The sequence below is a fragment of the Nothoprocta perdicaria genome, unplaced genomic scaffold, assembly GCF_003342845.1.
Source record: "Nothoprocta perdicaria isolate Ctin4 unplaced genomic scaffold, notPer1 scaffold_358, whole genome shotgun sequence".
In the NCBI taxonomy this organism is placed as follows: domain Eukaryota; kingdom Metazoa; phylum Chordata; class Aves; order Tinamiformes; family Tinamidae; genus Nothoprocta; species Nothoprocta perdicaria.
Genome location: NW_020455597.1, coordinates 520,018 through 534,560, shown reverse-complemented (window position 1 = coordinate 534,560; position 14,543 = coordinate 520,018). Strand labels below are relative to the sequence as shown.

Genomic DNA, 14,543 nt, shown 5'->3' with positions numbered 1-14,543 from the left:
TTTAGCCTTATGTACTGCCTTGTTTATCAGTAATTAAAAATAAAAACAAGAGTTTTGAAGGATGGAACTGTCACGAACAGTAGGGTTGGTTAAGATGGACTAACGGGCATTATCCGCAAGGGCAAGAGGTGCAGTGCAAGATACCACTTCGGTGTGTAAGCCACTCCCAGTCAAGACAAATTTCTGCATATTCAGATAATCTGTAACTAACACATTTCTGGTTTCGAGCTCTCAGTTGTAGAGGCCATGGACTGGCAGATGTTGTGTTGTGTTGTGTAGAAGATGGGGCTTAGGACGAGAAATACGCCCGCCTGAACTGAAAAATAAATTCTGCATCCACGTCTTGTACTTCCACTAATTAATGCTACGACTTTCCTTCAAGACCCTCCTACAGCCTTGCAGGTTGGAAGGGAGCAGTAGCTCGCGAAATGCAAAATACTGTCTGTGAAACGTTTCCTTTTACACTGCCTGCTTGTGGTTGCAGTTAAGCCTGTATTCACATCGCTCTGGTGGTTCAGCGTGTTTTAATGCCTCCGTGGCGAGCTGGGGAAGTTCTCRGTGCAGAACTGCCTTAGCAGCTGCAGCTTTCCCAGCCTCCCGCTCCGAAGGGGAGCGGAAATTTGCCTCACACGGAGCCCTTTGTTGAGCTGCACGGGCAGGAGAGGCTGCTCGACCTGAATAGCAATAGCGGGCGGCTGAGTTTGCCGCTGGAGGAGGCACTGAGCCGGGAGCCTGTCCGGCCGCACGGACACCCGAGCAGCCCTGTGCCCCCTTTGCAAAGGCAGCGGCTGCTCCCCAAGCTTTCCACCGCACGTGAGGCTGCAACACAGTCAAACAGCAGGCTTTTACTGAATGAATATCCAGCAGACCCAGAAAATCCAGAGAGAGGAAACGATTCCTGGCTGGTGGGAAGCGCGGGACCCGGCCTGGGGCGTTGGAAGTGACTCGTGGTTGGGTAGGGGCTGAGTGCGGTGGCCTCCTCCGCTGGAAGCGGAGCACAGGGGTCATCGTGTGTATATTTAGAAGCCTTGAGAAGCCTGAAATGCTTATGACTTACAAATCTCATCTGCTGAAGGATTTTGAGCAGGCAGGARATAAGGAGCGGGTGTTTTTCTTCCTCGCTATGATGAGTGCGTTTATGCTTTTGGAATAATGTTACTTCCTATATATATCTTAAACCCTCCCCACCCCCCCAATGGCAAGTCTTATTAATAAAAGAACAGCCTTGTCTTGCATAAGACAAGAACAGACACATTCTTGGCCTTAATCTGGTGTGGAATATTGCTAGATTTTGGCTATCCTCCAGAAAGAACCAAACCCTTTTAACAGCGCTGAGGAATACTCAATTTCAATTTAAATCGTAGCACCCGTTTGATTTGTATCTTAGTCCCCGGTTCCGTAGTTTGCCTTGGAGCTTCCTAGAGAATTTCATCATACGCTCAAAGCAGTCRCGGTGTTAAATGCCAAAGCTCGGGAATCAACCGTGGATGGGCCGTTGGAYGTGCTGTGCGAGCAGCCTGTGGAGCTGGGCAGCGGCCTGGTGGATCTCCCCCCGTTGCCTCTCCAGCAGAGCCCTTTGGCTAGGGAGTATCTGTGGGAAGAGCCCGCAAGGACTCGGTCTGGAGGAGAGCTGGTTTCACATACTTTTTACTGGAATTTTTCTAGTTCTGACTCGTGGCAATTGCTTCTTTCTAAGCCTGTCTTTCCTGGGCTGGAAAGCCCATAAGGACTTCCCTAAGGGTGATTTCTCTCGAAGGGCTCAAGTTTCCTTCTTATTTTCCTTGGATAACTTAAGCAGATAGAAAAGTTCCTTGCAGAGCTCAGTGTTTCAAGAGCTGCTTGCAACTTATTCCTTCACCTCCTTTCCAGGTTTCCAGCTTCTTACCTTAAGTGCAAGTGTCAGGATGGAATGCATTTGTCTGACCTCAGTTTTGCTGGTGTCAGACACAGCAGTGACATGTTCCCTCCTTCCGTRGATTGGATATCGAAGCATTGCACGGGCTTTTCCAAAGCTAACACCTGCATAATCTTTTTACATCACATTTTTGTTTTAAGATTCTGCAAACCTGTTTATTTTGCTCTACTGCATATCGAAGTATTTTATTTTTGTTTAATATGACATGCTATGAAGAAGTGCTGACAGGAGGCTTTGAAGTCATTTCAAAGTAAGTGGTAGTGTGATGCATGTACATAGCTGGCTACGTAAAGCGTGTGCTCATGGAAGGATATGTGGGTTTGGAGTAAAGGAAATCACTTTCTTCATGTTATGTGCAGTCCAGGGGGAAATTTTGCCTTCCAAAATGTATCAGAAATCACTGTCAGTTTAGGGCGAGAGAGATTTTGGGAAGTCCAGGTTTGTGGAGGACCTGCACTGGTTAGTTTATACTATTTATATTTATTTATTTATTTACGTAGTTATTTATTTAGAAGACTTGAACAATTCACCAAGTTTACAGTTTATGGCAGGTAGAAAGGCTCATCATGCCTCCTAGAATYGAAGACGTTTTTGCTTCAAGATGAAATTCTCCGGTCAGCTTCCTCAAGCTTGACGTCAGAGGATTGGGGATTGCCTTCCCTTTCCTGGGAAGGCAGGTGTCCTTCTCCAGGTGCTGGGCTGGAATGGTCCCTGTCTGTTCAGCTTGTGGCTTGGAGCTTCTTGCTCCTGACCGTGGCTTTGAAGTGATGGCTGGGAAGGTGCCGTGGCCTGACTGAAGCCTTCTTGTGAGGAGCTGCAGAAACGACGTGCTGTGGGCTTCCTTGTAAGTGTGAGCTGGTGCGAGTGCTTTATTTCGTYCTGAGGTGTTGGGCATGTTTTTCTYGGTCATCAATGATGCCATTTATTTTGTCAGTGGATTGATAAAATAGTCTTTCGTCCTACTCCCGTATGGGAGTATCAGGTTATCCTAATTCAGCTGAAACGGTCATTAGGATTGCAAATTCCTGAAAGAAGTTTTGTCTTCATAACAAAAGCAATTGGGGCAACTTTCTGTGTTTATTAGTGAATCCCCGTCCCTTCGGGGCAGTGCAGATGGAGTAGGGAGCCGCGCTTTGGTTCCAGTGGTGGCTCTAGTTCAAGTTCGGTACCTGAGAACAGAAACAGAGGGTCGGCTTGACTTGATAAAGGAAAAGGAATTATGGCTTGGGCCGGTTTTGCATTTTGCTGTGTTCCCTGGAGTATGAGAAACCTGGGCTTTAAAAACAGCAGCGCAGGAGCTGAGCCTGCTGTTTAGCCACGTGTCAGCCGGGCATCTCCTCGGCCGGGATACCTGCAGCGGTCGCTTTGGGCAGATCCTGTGAGAAGAGCCATCGGTGCTCTGGGCTTTCCGCTTTTCCTGCTGGGATTTTCTGCTTTCCTGCCCAGCAGATGCTGGCCAGCTCTTCCGTCGGGTTCACGATGGAGGTTCTTGCAAGACCTGTGGCACCTTTCTGCTCTGCTCGTGCRGAGGAGCCAACGCTGCTCTGCCTTCCTGGGCAAAGGGGGCTCAGAGTCACCCCTGAGGAGAGAAGGGGGCTAAAAAATAGCACAGGAAGAGGCGAGTGGGGTTTGAGCTCTGTGAAGGTGCAAAGGCTCCGCTCCCGAAACCCGGCCTCGCTTCCAGCACAACCAAACTGGGGAAACTCCCGCCAGGCCTGCTGCGTGCGGCTCGGAACTGCGCTCAGGGGCTGGGCATSTCTGGAACGGAAGGCTTTGTGCTGCCAAGGTTATCAAAAAAACACACCCTTGTTCAGTAACATGCAGACAGGTAGGTTTTTAGGGCAAAGGATTCGGCACGGGGTTTTGCCGCAAGAGTAGGTGGTGGGACCTGCTTCTGCTTGGACATAAAGGGTGGAACCCGTTGCTTTTCATGAACGCAGCCCATGTCTGGTCACGGCAGCCGCTGCTTTAACTTTTCAGCATCCAGCCCTGCTGTGTTCCTTGTATATGTATTTTAATATATATATATAATATATATTTGTTGTTGTTGTTCTGGATTCCAGTAAGGTCTACCTGCAGAAAGCCGTGTGCACCCACAGCGAGGAGCTGGTTTCRAGCATGCTGGTGTATATTGCTCTCTGGTGTAAATTGCATGTACAATTTCTGCTTTCTTTATCCGGGGAAGAGAGCAGAAAACCCCAACGGAATGGAAAGGGGCGCTCCCGCCCGGTGCCGGGCGCAGGGTGAGGAGCGCCCGGCTCCCACCCGTGCTCTGGGGCTGGCACCGACCCCCTGCAGCAAATGCAGCCTCTGGCACCCGTGGCTGCCAYGAGTGCTGTGAACGCGGTGTTGCTGTGAACAGAGCACTGCAAATAACCTCTGACTGGGAGGAAAAGTAGCCCAGCCCCTTTTGGTTTGCTGACATACATCAGGCTTGGGAGATCTGTCACTCGCTTTGTCCCAGATAGGCAGCAGCCCATACAGGCTCTTAAAATCACAGTCAGAAACGCTGGGGGCTGCTGCAGAGCGAAGGTCTTGCCTGTGTTTCTGCAATACTGAGAATTCAGATCATCCGCCTGCCCGTAGGAGTATTTATATTTAATCCTGGCATATGCACAACAGGCTCGGAGGCTTCTTTAACTTCTGCAGCTCTGGCTTGCGAGGTAATTTAGGGCCGTAAGAGTATGGCCTCTTAAACTTTTTATTTTTGGAAGCCCTTAATCTGTTTGTAAGTGAGAACAAGGTCGRGCAGTCCTTAAAGCCTTTATCCCGTATTTCCTGCAAATCCCATCAGGGCTCGGGAGCCCAAGCAGTTATATCTCAGCCCTGGATGTGGCAGGGGCCGGCTCAGAGAGGGGCCGGCTGCCGTGACACGGAGACACGGAAATGCGTTTGAAAACCAAGCACCTCTTCCCAGGTCCCGGGCCGGGTTTCGGGCTCGGTGCCGGGGTGAGCGGGGACGTTGCRCGCGCTGGTGCTCGGGGCTGCTGCTCCTTCCCGTCTGCTCCTCGCCTCCAGAGCCTCCTGTGGTCGTCGCACCCACGGCAGGAGCTGCCGGATCCCGAGGGCCCCCTTTGCTTCCTAGTTGGTTCCTTTCTCAGCGGGTGAGCGTGACAGGCTGGGAGGGGAGACTGCCCCGAGGCCCCACAGCGCCGTAGCTGCTCTGTGTTTCCGTGGGGTGTTGAGGGGGCAAAGCAGCGGACAGGGATTGCACTTACATAATTGGATGCATGTCTTTAAGTACAGTATATGCATAATACATAAAATTATGTATTAAAAATGACTCAGCTGCCAGTTGCTTAACGCAGCTTGTTTCCCACTGCGAACCGGCCCGTGCCTCCCGGGATGCCTCTGGGGGCTCTGCCCGGCTCTCGGCGTTGGCAGAAGGTCCTCAGGCTGCTTGCCCGGGCTCCGGGCCGCACGTTCCCGCTCCGCTGATCCGGGAGCCGCCACTCCGGGAACTGCGGGAGCCGTTCCCCGGGAACGGGATGGCTAAAGGGGCTGCAGTCCCCTCTGCAACACAGCACGCAGAGGAGTGTWGAGCTGCTCTGCTGGCTTCACTGCAAGGATTAAACTGCGATGTACGGCAAGCCTTGGACGTCTTCTGAGACCCCCGTGACACAGGGAGGGTTTTAAAATCATTTCAGAGCCGAGACTKTGCTCTTTCTGATTGCTTCGTGTGTCGGCGCTGTGTGTTTGGGAGCCTTGGCAGAGCCCAGCCCAGAGCAGCCAGATCTGCAGCGCGGCCGGGTCAGAGGAGGAGGAGGGGAGGCAGGGAAAGGTGCTCGTGTGGTCGGGTATTTCTTTCAGTAAATCACGTTACTCATTCGGGTCAGCAGAGCACTAATGACCCCCCCATGACTGGCTTCCCAGCACTGGAGTCTCAGCTCCGGCTTCAGTGGTTCTGTGGACGTCAAGCCCTGCATTCCCTAACTCCCCAGCTGTGGATCGTGGCAGGTGGAGGTCTCATTTCTGTGAATAACTCTCGGATAAATTCCGACAGGTTTGTGTGCACTGAACTCCTCAGGATGGTCATAATTTTATCTTTAAGGCTACCTAGGTTATCTTTAATTAAGGAGGAAAGAACCGTTAAAAAGTTCGAAAGGTAGTTTGGTAGTCATGAGCTATGTAATATTTTGATTCAAGGGATCAGCCTCGATCAGAGTTTTTTCTAGATTAATTTACTTCCATGGTGCTTGGGATTCATCTGCTTCCAATGACTTTATCTGTTCAGGCGTCCAGGCCTTTCTCACTTTTGTGGAAAATGCTGCCTGTTTATTGCAGTGTGGGGTTCCTCTCTCCCAGATTATTACAGCCCCGCGATGACYGGCCTGAAGACTGACCAGGAGGTTCTCGGAGAGCTCGTGAAGATGAAGGTTCCCGCGGTGGCGGAGCTCCTGGAGAGGCACGGAGTCATGTGGACCCTGGTGGTGTCGCGCTGGTTCATCTGCTTGTTCATCGACATCCTCCCTGTCGAGGTGACACACGATAAAGCTGTTCTCRTCTACATGTGTGATCACTAATTTGTAACACCTGAACGTAATAATTCACAAGTGCAYGTTGAGAGCTGCCCTCTGAACTCTCTCTTCTCTTGCAGACTGTGCTCCGCATTTGGGACTGTTTATTCTATGAGGGGTCAAAGATTCTCTTCCGCGTGGCCTTGACGTTGATTAAGCAGCACCAAGCTTTTATTCTGGAAGCCACGAATTTCCCTGACATTTGTGATAAATTTAAGGAGATCACCAAGGGGACGTTTGTAACGGAGTGTCACACTTTCATGCAGGTAACTTCCCCGCAGCTTTTCATCATTGTGAATTAAAAGCAAGACGGAAATGCCTTGTTCCATCAAAACTGAGTACAGATTTGAGAAACAACTGCTGGAATCACTGAAAGGATGACAAATCTTTCTTACATTAGAAACTGAGAAACTCTATTAAAAAAAAAAAGGAGTTTCTTAGGTATTTTAAAGGATGATTATCCAACTCCCTCTATAGCAATCCAGTCATATTATCTGTCATATGAGGAAGGAAGATCCTGCTGTTTTCACCAGTTTTGAGTAGCCTGCCTGACAAGAAGGTAACTTCAGGGAGTGCTTTCAGTAAAGCCTGGGTTCTGCGCCCTTTTCGGGTGAATTGTAACACATCAGTGCAGACTAAGCACAAAGTGGGTTTTAAACTTGCACYGATAGATATTCACCGTAACCAAAGGTGACACATTAGGTTTAGTCAAGGAACAAGAAGGGAAGAGCCACTTCTTGYCTCCACTCGGAAGAAACAGGAACTACCCTGCGAGAACCTGTTCAGAGGCCACTACGGTTGCTCATYCTTGCATGTGTATTTTTCCCTGTTTTGTCCCCTCTGTTTAGTTAGTTACCACTTTACATGCTAGGTTTGCTAAAACCTGCTCTTAAGTGAGCTTAGCTGAGCCCTTGGGCTGGAAACCAGCTTTTGCAGAGTGTAAGGTAAGAGCGGGCAGGGGTTGGGAGCTGCTGCTCTGCCCTGTAGCCACGGAGCGAGGTGAAGAGCAGCGGTTGCTGCTCAGTGCAGCTGTTAATGCTGGGACTGCCTGTTCTGCTGGTGGCCTTTGGAGACCTGGGGCAGGATTTGGCCTCCCATCCGAAGCCCTCGTTGTGCCTGACGCCTCTCCTCTTCCACAGAAAATATTCACGGAGCCGGGCAGCTTGTCCATGGCCACAATCAGCAGGCTCCGGGAGAGCTGCGGTGAGAGGCTGCTTGCTCAGGGATAACTCACCAGGCTCTAAGGACACGTTGACACATTCCTCTCCTTGCACTGACTACAAGCACACTTGAAGCTTTCCGTGAGTTGACTGACATGTGACCAATTCTTTTTTTCCCCTGCCTTTTAAGTGTTGTTAAGTTTGTACTGTATGTCAGACTTGCTACTGGAAACTGGTGGTTTATTTTGTGTCTTTTTCTTGGATTAAAAAGTGTTTTCCGAGTAGAATGTGACTGGTGTCAGGATACTCCTTCTAAAAATAGTCCCTGTCCTTGTCTCTTCAGGGCATTTTGCAATGCTAGAGAAAACAGGTGTATGGAATTACATATCCTTCCTCCTGTATTAACTGTGACGCCTATATCATTTGTACAAAATAAATAATTTAATTTGTCAAAAGCTGTTTTCTTGGGGTTGAAAGGGAAATACCTGATCCTAATCCTGGGCCGTGGTGAACTACAGTACCAGTCTCTGGATGTGACTGTCACTACTCGGCTGGAATCCAAGCGTTTCCTTCTTTTTTTTCCTCCCCACTGTTGTCCTGGAGGGAGCTCCCTCACTCTGGAGAAGGTCAGGTCAAGCACTTGCCCAGCTGACCGTTATCTTTCTTTAGTGGTGCTTAACTCCATCCAGCTTGCAGTGGCAACAGGTAAAGGTGCAGGGAAGCAAAGCCGACATTTCTGTGCTCACACCTCATATTTTTAAGGTTGTTTAAGGTTTGCCAGCTCTGTAGCTCTGAGATCATCACAACTTAAGCAGTTGTTTGACCCAAATCTAGAAGCAGTGCTTCCTACCGTGCTGGAGAGCGGTGTTGTGGAGATGCTGTGTTTCTAGTTGAGGTTGCACTCGCCATCGAGCCGCCCTGGAAAGGCCGCCCCCTACCAGGAGTCAGGATGCAAAGCTCCATCCCGGCAAGCCCCGTCCTGGCAAGCGCCATCCTGGCAAAGCTGCATCCCAGCAAGTCTCATCCTGGCAAAGCTGCGTCCCGAGAGGCGCTGCCGGCTCCCCGGCTCGTGCCCTCTCGCGGCCGGAGGCTCCTGCCGGGCAGGGCTGCTGCCCAGCAGCTCTCGGCCCGCACAGGCTCCCACGTTAACTGGGAGCACTGCGCGACGTCTCAGCTACCGCCCTCCTCGACAGGCTCTGCCCCAGCCCTTCCCCTCCCAGGGCAGCTCACCTTTAGGCACAGCAGTCTCTTCCATTCCACGTGGGGAAGGCTGGATTTTTCCCAGGTGCTGGGAGGATGCAGTCTCTCTGGTGAAGACAACAGGTTAGTAACTTGCACATGGTCAAAGGTGCATGGAGAATAGAAGTGTTTCTCAAGCACAGCTCCCCCGGGGTGGCTTTGGAGCCCACATAAGTCCAGGGCCAGGGTTTCTAGACAGCTCTCCATCCCCATGTTCCAGAAGGAGACGGGATTAGAAGGGGATGCACAGCTGAGCCCGAGCCCATCCCAGCACACAGGGCTGCATAGTTATCACAGGCTGCTTGTTTTTACCCTAAGCAGTGGTGAAAATGGCTTTTAAAGTAACACTAGGTCTTCCTCCATATAGTACTGGGCTAGGCCAGGCTTGACACTAAATAACAGCACTTCTTCCTCAAATACTGAATTTTTAGGAGATGCAGCCCTGCCAGGCAGGGGGACTTGGTGCACCAGCACAAAAGGGGCTGCCGTCGCTCCTGCCGGGAAGGCACTGGGCAGTGCCCGGCCCTAGGGCAGCCCGTGGGGCTCTGCTGCCCTCCCTGGTGACTCTCCCCATGGGGCCCTCTCTGGGGCAGCGCGGGCRGGTTCTGCTTTGGGGCCAGGACCCGAGTCCCACAGTCCCTGGAGCAGCTCCCAGCGCTCCCGGAACGCGCCGCTCAATGGGACAGGCCAATGCTGATGTTCCTCAGCTGGCTGCAGTTCAGTGACAGCTACAGTTACACTTCCAGTTACTGACAGRGAAGCAGCTTTACCTTTTTATAGGCAGAAAGTACAAAAATGAACATTCCCTTCCCCAAACTGTAACACCTACAAGCCCGTTTTGGGGAGACACACACATTAGCTTCACCCCTTGAGTTGCCCCGGGAGAAGAGTGAAGCGCTAGTTTAACATAAGCTCAGGCTAAGGACTAGCTGAAGCTGCAGAACTAGGGACAAAACAGGACGTTAGCACTCACCAAAGAGTCAGGTCTTTGTTAAAAGAATGAGCAGACATATTAAGACATACAGAAAAAAAAAAAGTGTCTTTATTAGCATTGTTACAGGCAATGCATACATAAGAACTGATCCTTAAAGTGTACAACCCCCAGCCAAGTTTGAAGCAAGAGAATCAGCAGATTGAGATCTATATTGTACACGTGTGCAGTAACAGGATCTCTCTGGACCTTCCAACAGAAGAGACTGAAATCACTTTACAAAAAAAAYGTAAATAAAAATAACACCCATTTTAAAAAAGTACCAGCTCCTACCAAGCTGGCAGAGCATCAAAAATATCAAACAAGGGAGTTGTCCAATCATCAAGAGTTCCTATAAGGTTCGAGTATTGCCCTGTTCCCACCCTGCATATGCCAGGCTCTGTGTTTAAAGCTTAGTAAAAAATACACACCTAAGAGACAAGGTGGAGTCGAGATTGCAGAGTTCAATGTTGTCAGTTGTTACTAGTTGTCTTTAAATATGTTACCAGTCTAATTAAAGTCATCGCTGGATGGCAGCAGCACCGAGAACGCTGTTTTTCCCTTTGTTAAAGAGTTCTGAAGTTGAGTCAATGTGTGTTAGCAACAGCCCTGGCTGGAACCTGCAGCTGACATCACCTCAGGCCACTTCCAARAAAGCACCCTTAAAAACTTGGAGCTTGGTTCTAAGTGGGTAAATATTTAAACTAGTTAGCAAAATTAAATACCAGAATTTTCAGTTATTTTTGTGCATAGTTAAATGCTGCAAGATGATTTCACATTTAATAAAGCAGACTTTGAGAAGAAGCAATTTGCAAGAAAAGGTGTTTCCTTAAAACAATCTTAGCTCAGGGAAAATGTTACTACTTTTTTTTTTTTTTTGCTTCTTGCAACTGCTTTTTTTTTTTTTTTTTTTTATATCTACACTGGATCTGAGTGCAAGTCATTAAATTGTCTGATATCCAGCGTGGCTCCTCTTCCTACCAATCAAGTAAGCAATCAGGACAATGAGAACAAGGCCAGCAAGGGCTGCACCAACTATTATTGGGATCAGCATGTTGTTTTCATCCAGTTGGCATTCCTCCACTGAAAAGAGACAATAAAAAAGGACACATTAGGCACTAATCCACCCGCAGATGGGCATAGCTCAAGTTTCCACCCTAAGCACATAGATAAAATCAGCTTGAGTTGAACTTCCAGCTTGGCTTAGCCAGCAGCAAAAAGGAAGTGGAATTTGGTAGCTGTGGTCATTCCGGAGCAAGTCTTTCCAGTGTTACTTGTTGCATGTGCAATGCAGAGAGTTCTCACCGTTTCCTTCACGTGTCTGTGGTGCTGCCCTGCACAGAGCTGYGGTTTGTGCATCCCAGCACCTCCCTCCCTTGGTCCTGCTGCCCTTGACGGCAGCTGCAAAGGAGTGTGCAAACCAAAGCAGCTGGAGGGTTCCCACATCCTTGCCCCTCCATATAACTGCCCGGGAAAACTGGGAGAAAAAAATTAATGCCCGTCATCTTTAACGCTTCCCTAGACTAGGAAGTGCTGCTCGATTCCAAGCTTTTCATATTCTTCAGGAGCTTCCCCTCCAACACGTTACCAGCTCCTGCACCACCTGTAYAGGGCGTGTGGAGGCAGAGCACAGCTCCGAAGAGCTGCCTTTGTAGAATTCAGTGAAATTGTGATTAAAATATTTTATGCTACTATCAAAGCATAAGTTGCAAATCTTTGGTACATTTCACAGGGCTAGACCTCTTACCTGCCCCAAATTTGTCTCCATCAATCTTGAAAACCTGTATCTGGACATTGAAGACGTTGAGAAAGGCCGTGTCCGAGACCTGGAGGTTCTCCTCGGCGCTGCACCTGTAGGAGTTCCCCACGGAAGCTCTCAGCTCGCTCATGCTGTTGTTGGACGCTTCGAACTCCGGCTCTGTGCAAAGCAAAGTCTGATCAGAGAACCCCGAGGCACAGGTGCAAGCTCACAGGGCTTTGATTTTAAGACCACTCATGCCCTGTAAGGCAGGCAATATTTCTAAGCATATTTTCATAGTCTTCCACAGCGAGATGCTGCAGGTTCCTTACCTTTCGCTTCCGAAGGCAGAATCGTGCTCACATTCACACCTTGCAGGAAGAACTTTTCAGCACTTGCATTCTTTAAAAGACAGACCAAGAGTTGTCATTCAGCAAAACTGATGTACAACAGGAGCTGCTAAGAGGAGAGCTCAATTCTGCGTGCGGTTACAGAAGGGCTTTCCAAGCACAGTCCTTAACTGAAACGGCAGCAGCCCACAGAGCAGCCCAGTGACCTTCCGAGACAGCAGCTCCAGCCTTGGAGCTTCTCTCCTCCCGCTGCTCCAGAGAAGGTTAYGGGGCAGGGGAAGCAGCGACGGCCACGGTCAGACCCGACCTCCTGGCCCAGGTGAGTGTTGGGGGGCAGGACAGGTCTCGGGGGGCTGGATGCTGCGGTGCTGGCGCTGCCGCAGCCCAGGGTGACAGATGCACAAAGTCCCCTCACGGTGGCACAGGGGGGTGATCCTGTCTGCTCCGATGTGTATTAAACACAGCCAGGAACTCCCTGGCATCGGTGCTTGGCAGTGCCAGGCTGCTAGTGCTGCACCAGCGCCGGGCCCTCGGAAACTGGGATCAAAGAGAATTTAAACCCAATCCCTCAGTTCTGCCACGAGACGAGACGCCTGTGTCATGGGCTACATTCTGCTATGGCAGATTGGCTCACATAAAACATAAAGCCTGCATAAAAAGCTGTGAAGAGTGAGCAATGCAATCCTGTAAGTAATTTCCTTTGACTCATCAGAAATTCCCTTTGCAGACAACGTTTRTGAAGATACATATATTTTCCTTCCAGTTACTCACATGTTAAAACCCTTACATGCCAGTATTAAAGCAAAGAGATGATTCCCTCTTCCTGTAGSTAAATCTCTTGCTCTCGGACTTGGCCCAATTAACTTCTCCCCATCAAAAGCACTGCAGACCCTGCAGGCTTTCTCTTACCAGTGCAAAGTGGAAAATAAGTCTTGTTTTCTGAAAAGTCAACATCAGCAGGGCAGACGTGTTGCTGCACGTCCCAGAGGTGGTCGTGTTGCGTGGTACAAAATTGAGCAGGTCTAGGCCCATCTGCAAGAGAAGGGCAGGGGTTAGGGGTTGCATGGAACTCAGGGTGCTGCACGAGCCGGCTGCCCCACGGCACYGGGGCCCCTCGCCACAGGTGGCACTTCCTAGGATCCCAGAATCCGTAAGGTTGGAGGGGACCTCCAGAGATCACCTAGTCCAACCCCCTTCACACGCAGGGACACCCAGGGCACAGGGYGGCATCCAGGCGGGTTTTGAGGACATCCAGAGAAGGAGACTCCACAGCCTCCCTGGGCAGCCTGTTCMAGGGCTCTGTCACCCTCACTGTCAATAAATTCTCAAGTTCCTGGGGAACTTTTGGTGCTTCAGTTTGCGGCCATTCCCTCAGCCCCAGGAACCTGCCCCCTTCCCCATCCCTGCCACTCCCAGGAACACGAGGCAAACATCAGGAACCACCACCATGGAGGCAACAGGCCGTGCAGCCCTGCCGGGGCGGGGGAGAAGCTACCGTGCCAACCCCCCCGTCACCAGCATCCCATCCTGCAGGTCCCCTGCATTTGGCACCTCTAGCWTCACCCACCCGACGTCGCCCTAGAGTCACAGGCTACAGTTACTTGCACAGCAGTGACATGGAAAACACTGGCAGGTCTTTGGGGTTAAGCGCCCCGTGAGTCTGGAAAACCCATTTACCCCCTCCTCGCTGGTCACTAGGCTGCGAATCAGCTGCTCCAGCGGCGCGGGAGCGTGACACGGCGGGAAGCGGCTCCGGGAATTTCCCCGCTGAGGTGGCTCTAACGCCCTTCCCAGCAGAGGCGGCCAGCGAGCGGCAGGGCCAGCACGAGGGCTTGGCTGGGCCTTGGCCACGGCCGCGTGCGCACGCGTCGCGCCGAGCGCTCCAGCCCTGCCGCGCTCCCCTCCAGCACGCGCCAGCACGGACCCTGAACCAGCCCCAAAGGAGCAGCCGTAGCTGCTCCGGGCAAGCCACAGGACGGGAAAAGAGCCTGGGGGAGCCCCAGGCCCCTCCACATCACGGGAGAGCTCAGACGTTTCTTCAGCTTCCTACCGAGCGCCTATTTGCATCGACGGTGGAAGGAAATAACCTCTGCTRGGGCCAGATTTTGCCTTTGTCACATCTCTCTGGACAAGTTCCTGTCTCTAGGTAACACTTAAAAACCCATCTAGGTGACACCTGATACAGAATTGGCACATTCTGACYGTTTCACTGCTTTTGGAATAGTCAAATCGACTCGCAGCATCTGTCAGGTAAGTTTAATACTCCCACTGTAATCTTCAAAAACATTACAGAATCTTTACTACAAAACTACTACAAAATCAAAAAAGATCTTCACAAAGAAAAATCTTCAGTGGTAACTTGGCAAGGCAAAAGAACCGCGTCTGAACAGTCACTGACCTCATCCAAGTGAAAATCTGAACGCAGCACAACGGATGAGCRCTGCAAAGATTCAGGATTTTGCGCTAAGCAGCCTGCAATAATGTAGGCAAGTTCTCCCCAAAGAAGAAATGCGATGGCTTTGCAGAGCACCCCCCCGTACCTTTTCATCCTTTCTCAGGTAGGTGACGTTGAGCTGCAGCCCCATGGAGGCGAGCACGCAGGTGCCGCTGGCGCCGCTCACGTTGTAGCTGCCGACGGCGGGGCTCGGCGGCGC

The 14,543-nt window shown here is 50.7% G+C and overlaps 2 protein-coding genes across 2 annotated transcripts in view; one reads left to right on the top strand and one right to left on the bottom strand.

Moving 5' to 3' along the window:
• GRTP1 (growth hormone regulated TBC protein 1) overlaps positions 1-8,047 on the top strand; it is a 22,078-nt gene extending 14,031 nt beyond the window's left edge. The window contains exons 4-6 of the mRNA XM_026044297.1: positions 6,221-6,393; positions 6,513-6,698; positions 7,572-8,047. Coding sequence (XP_025900082.1) covers positions 6,221-6,393; positions 6,513-6,698; positions 7,572-7,661 — 449 coding nt within the window. The 3' untranslated portion in view covers positions 7,662-8,047. The remainder of the gene's footprint in view (positions 1-6,220; positions 6,394-6,512; positions 6,699-7,571) is intronic.
• A 1,930-nt stretch (positions 8,048-9,977) lies between these two features.
• LAMP1 (lysosomal associated membrane protein 1) overlaps positions 9,978-14,543 on the bottom strand; it is a gene marked incomplete at its 5' end in the record, with an annotated part of 16,555 nt that continues 11,989 nt past the window's right edge. Inside the window, 5 exons of the mRNA XM_026044288.1 lie at positions 9,978-10,884; positions 11,549-11,719; positions 11,872-11,941; positions 12,799-12,921; positions 14,430-14,543. The exon at positions 14,430-14,543 is cut by the window's right edge and continues 43 nt beyond it. Of these exons, the coding sequence (XP_025900073.1) occupies positions 10,745-10,884; positions 11,549-11,719; positions 11,872-11,941; positions 12,799-12,921; positions 14,430-14,543 (618 nt within the window). The remainder of the gene's footprint in view (positions 10,885-11,548; positions 11,720-11,871; positions 11,942-12,798; positions 12,922-14,429) is intronic.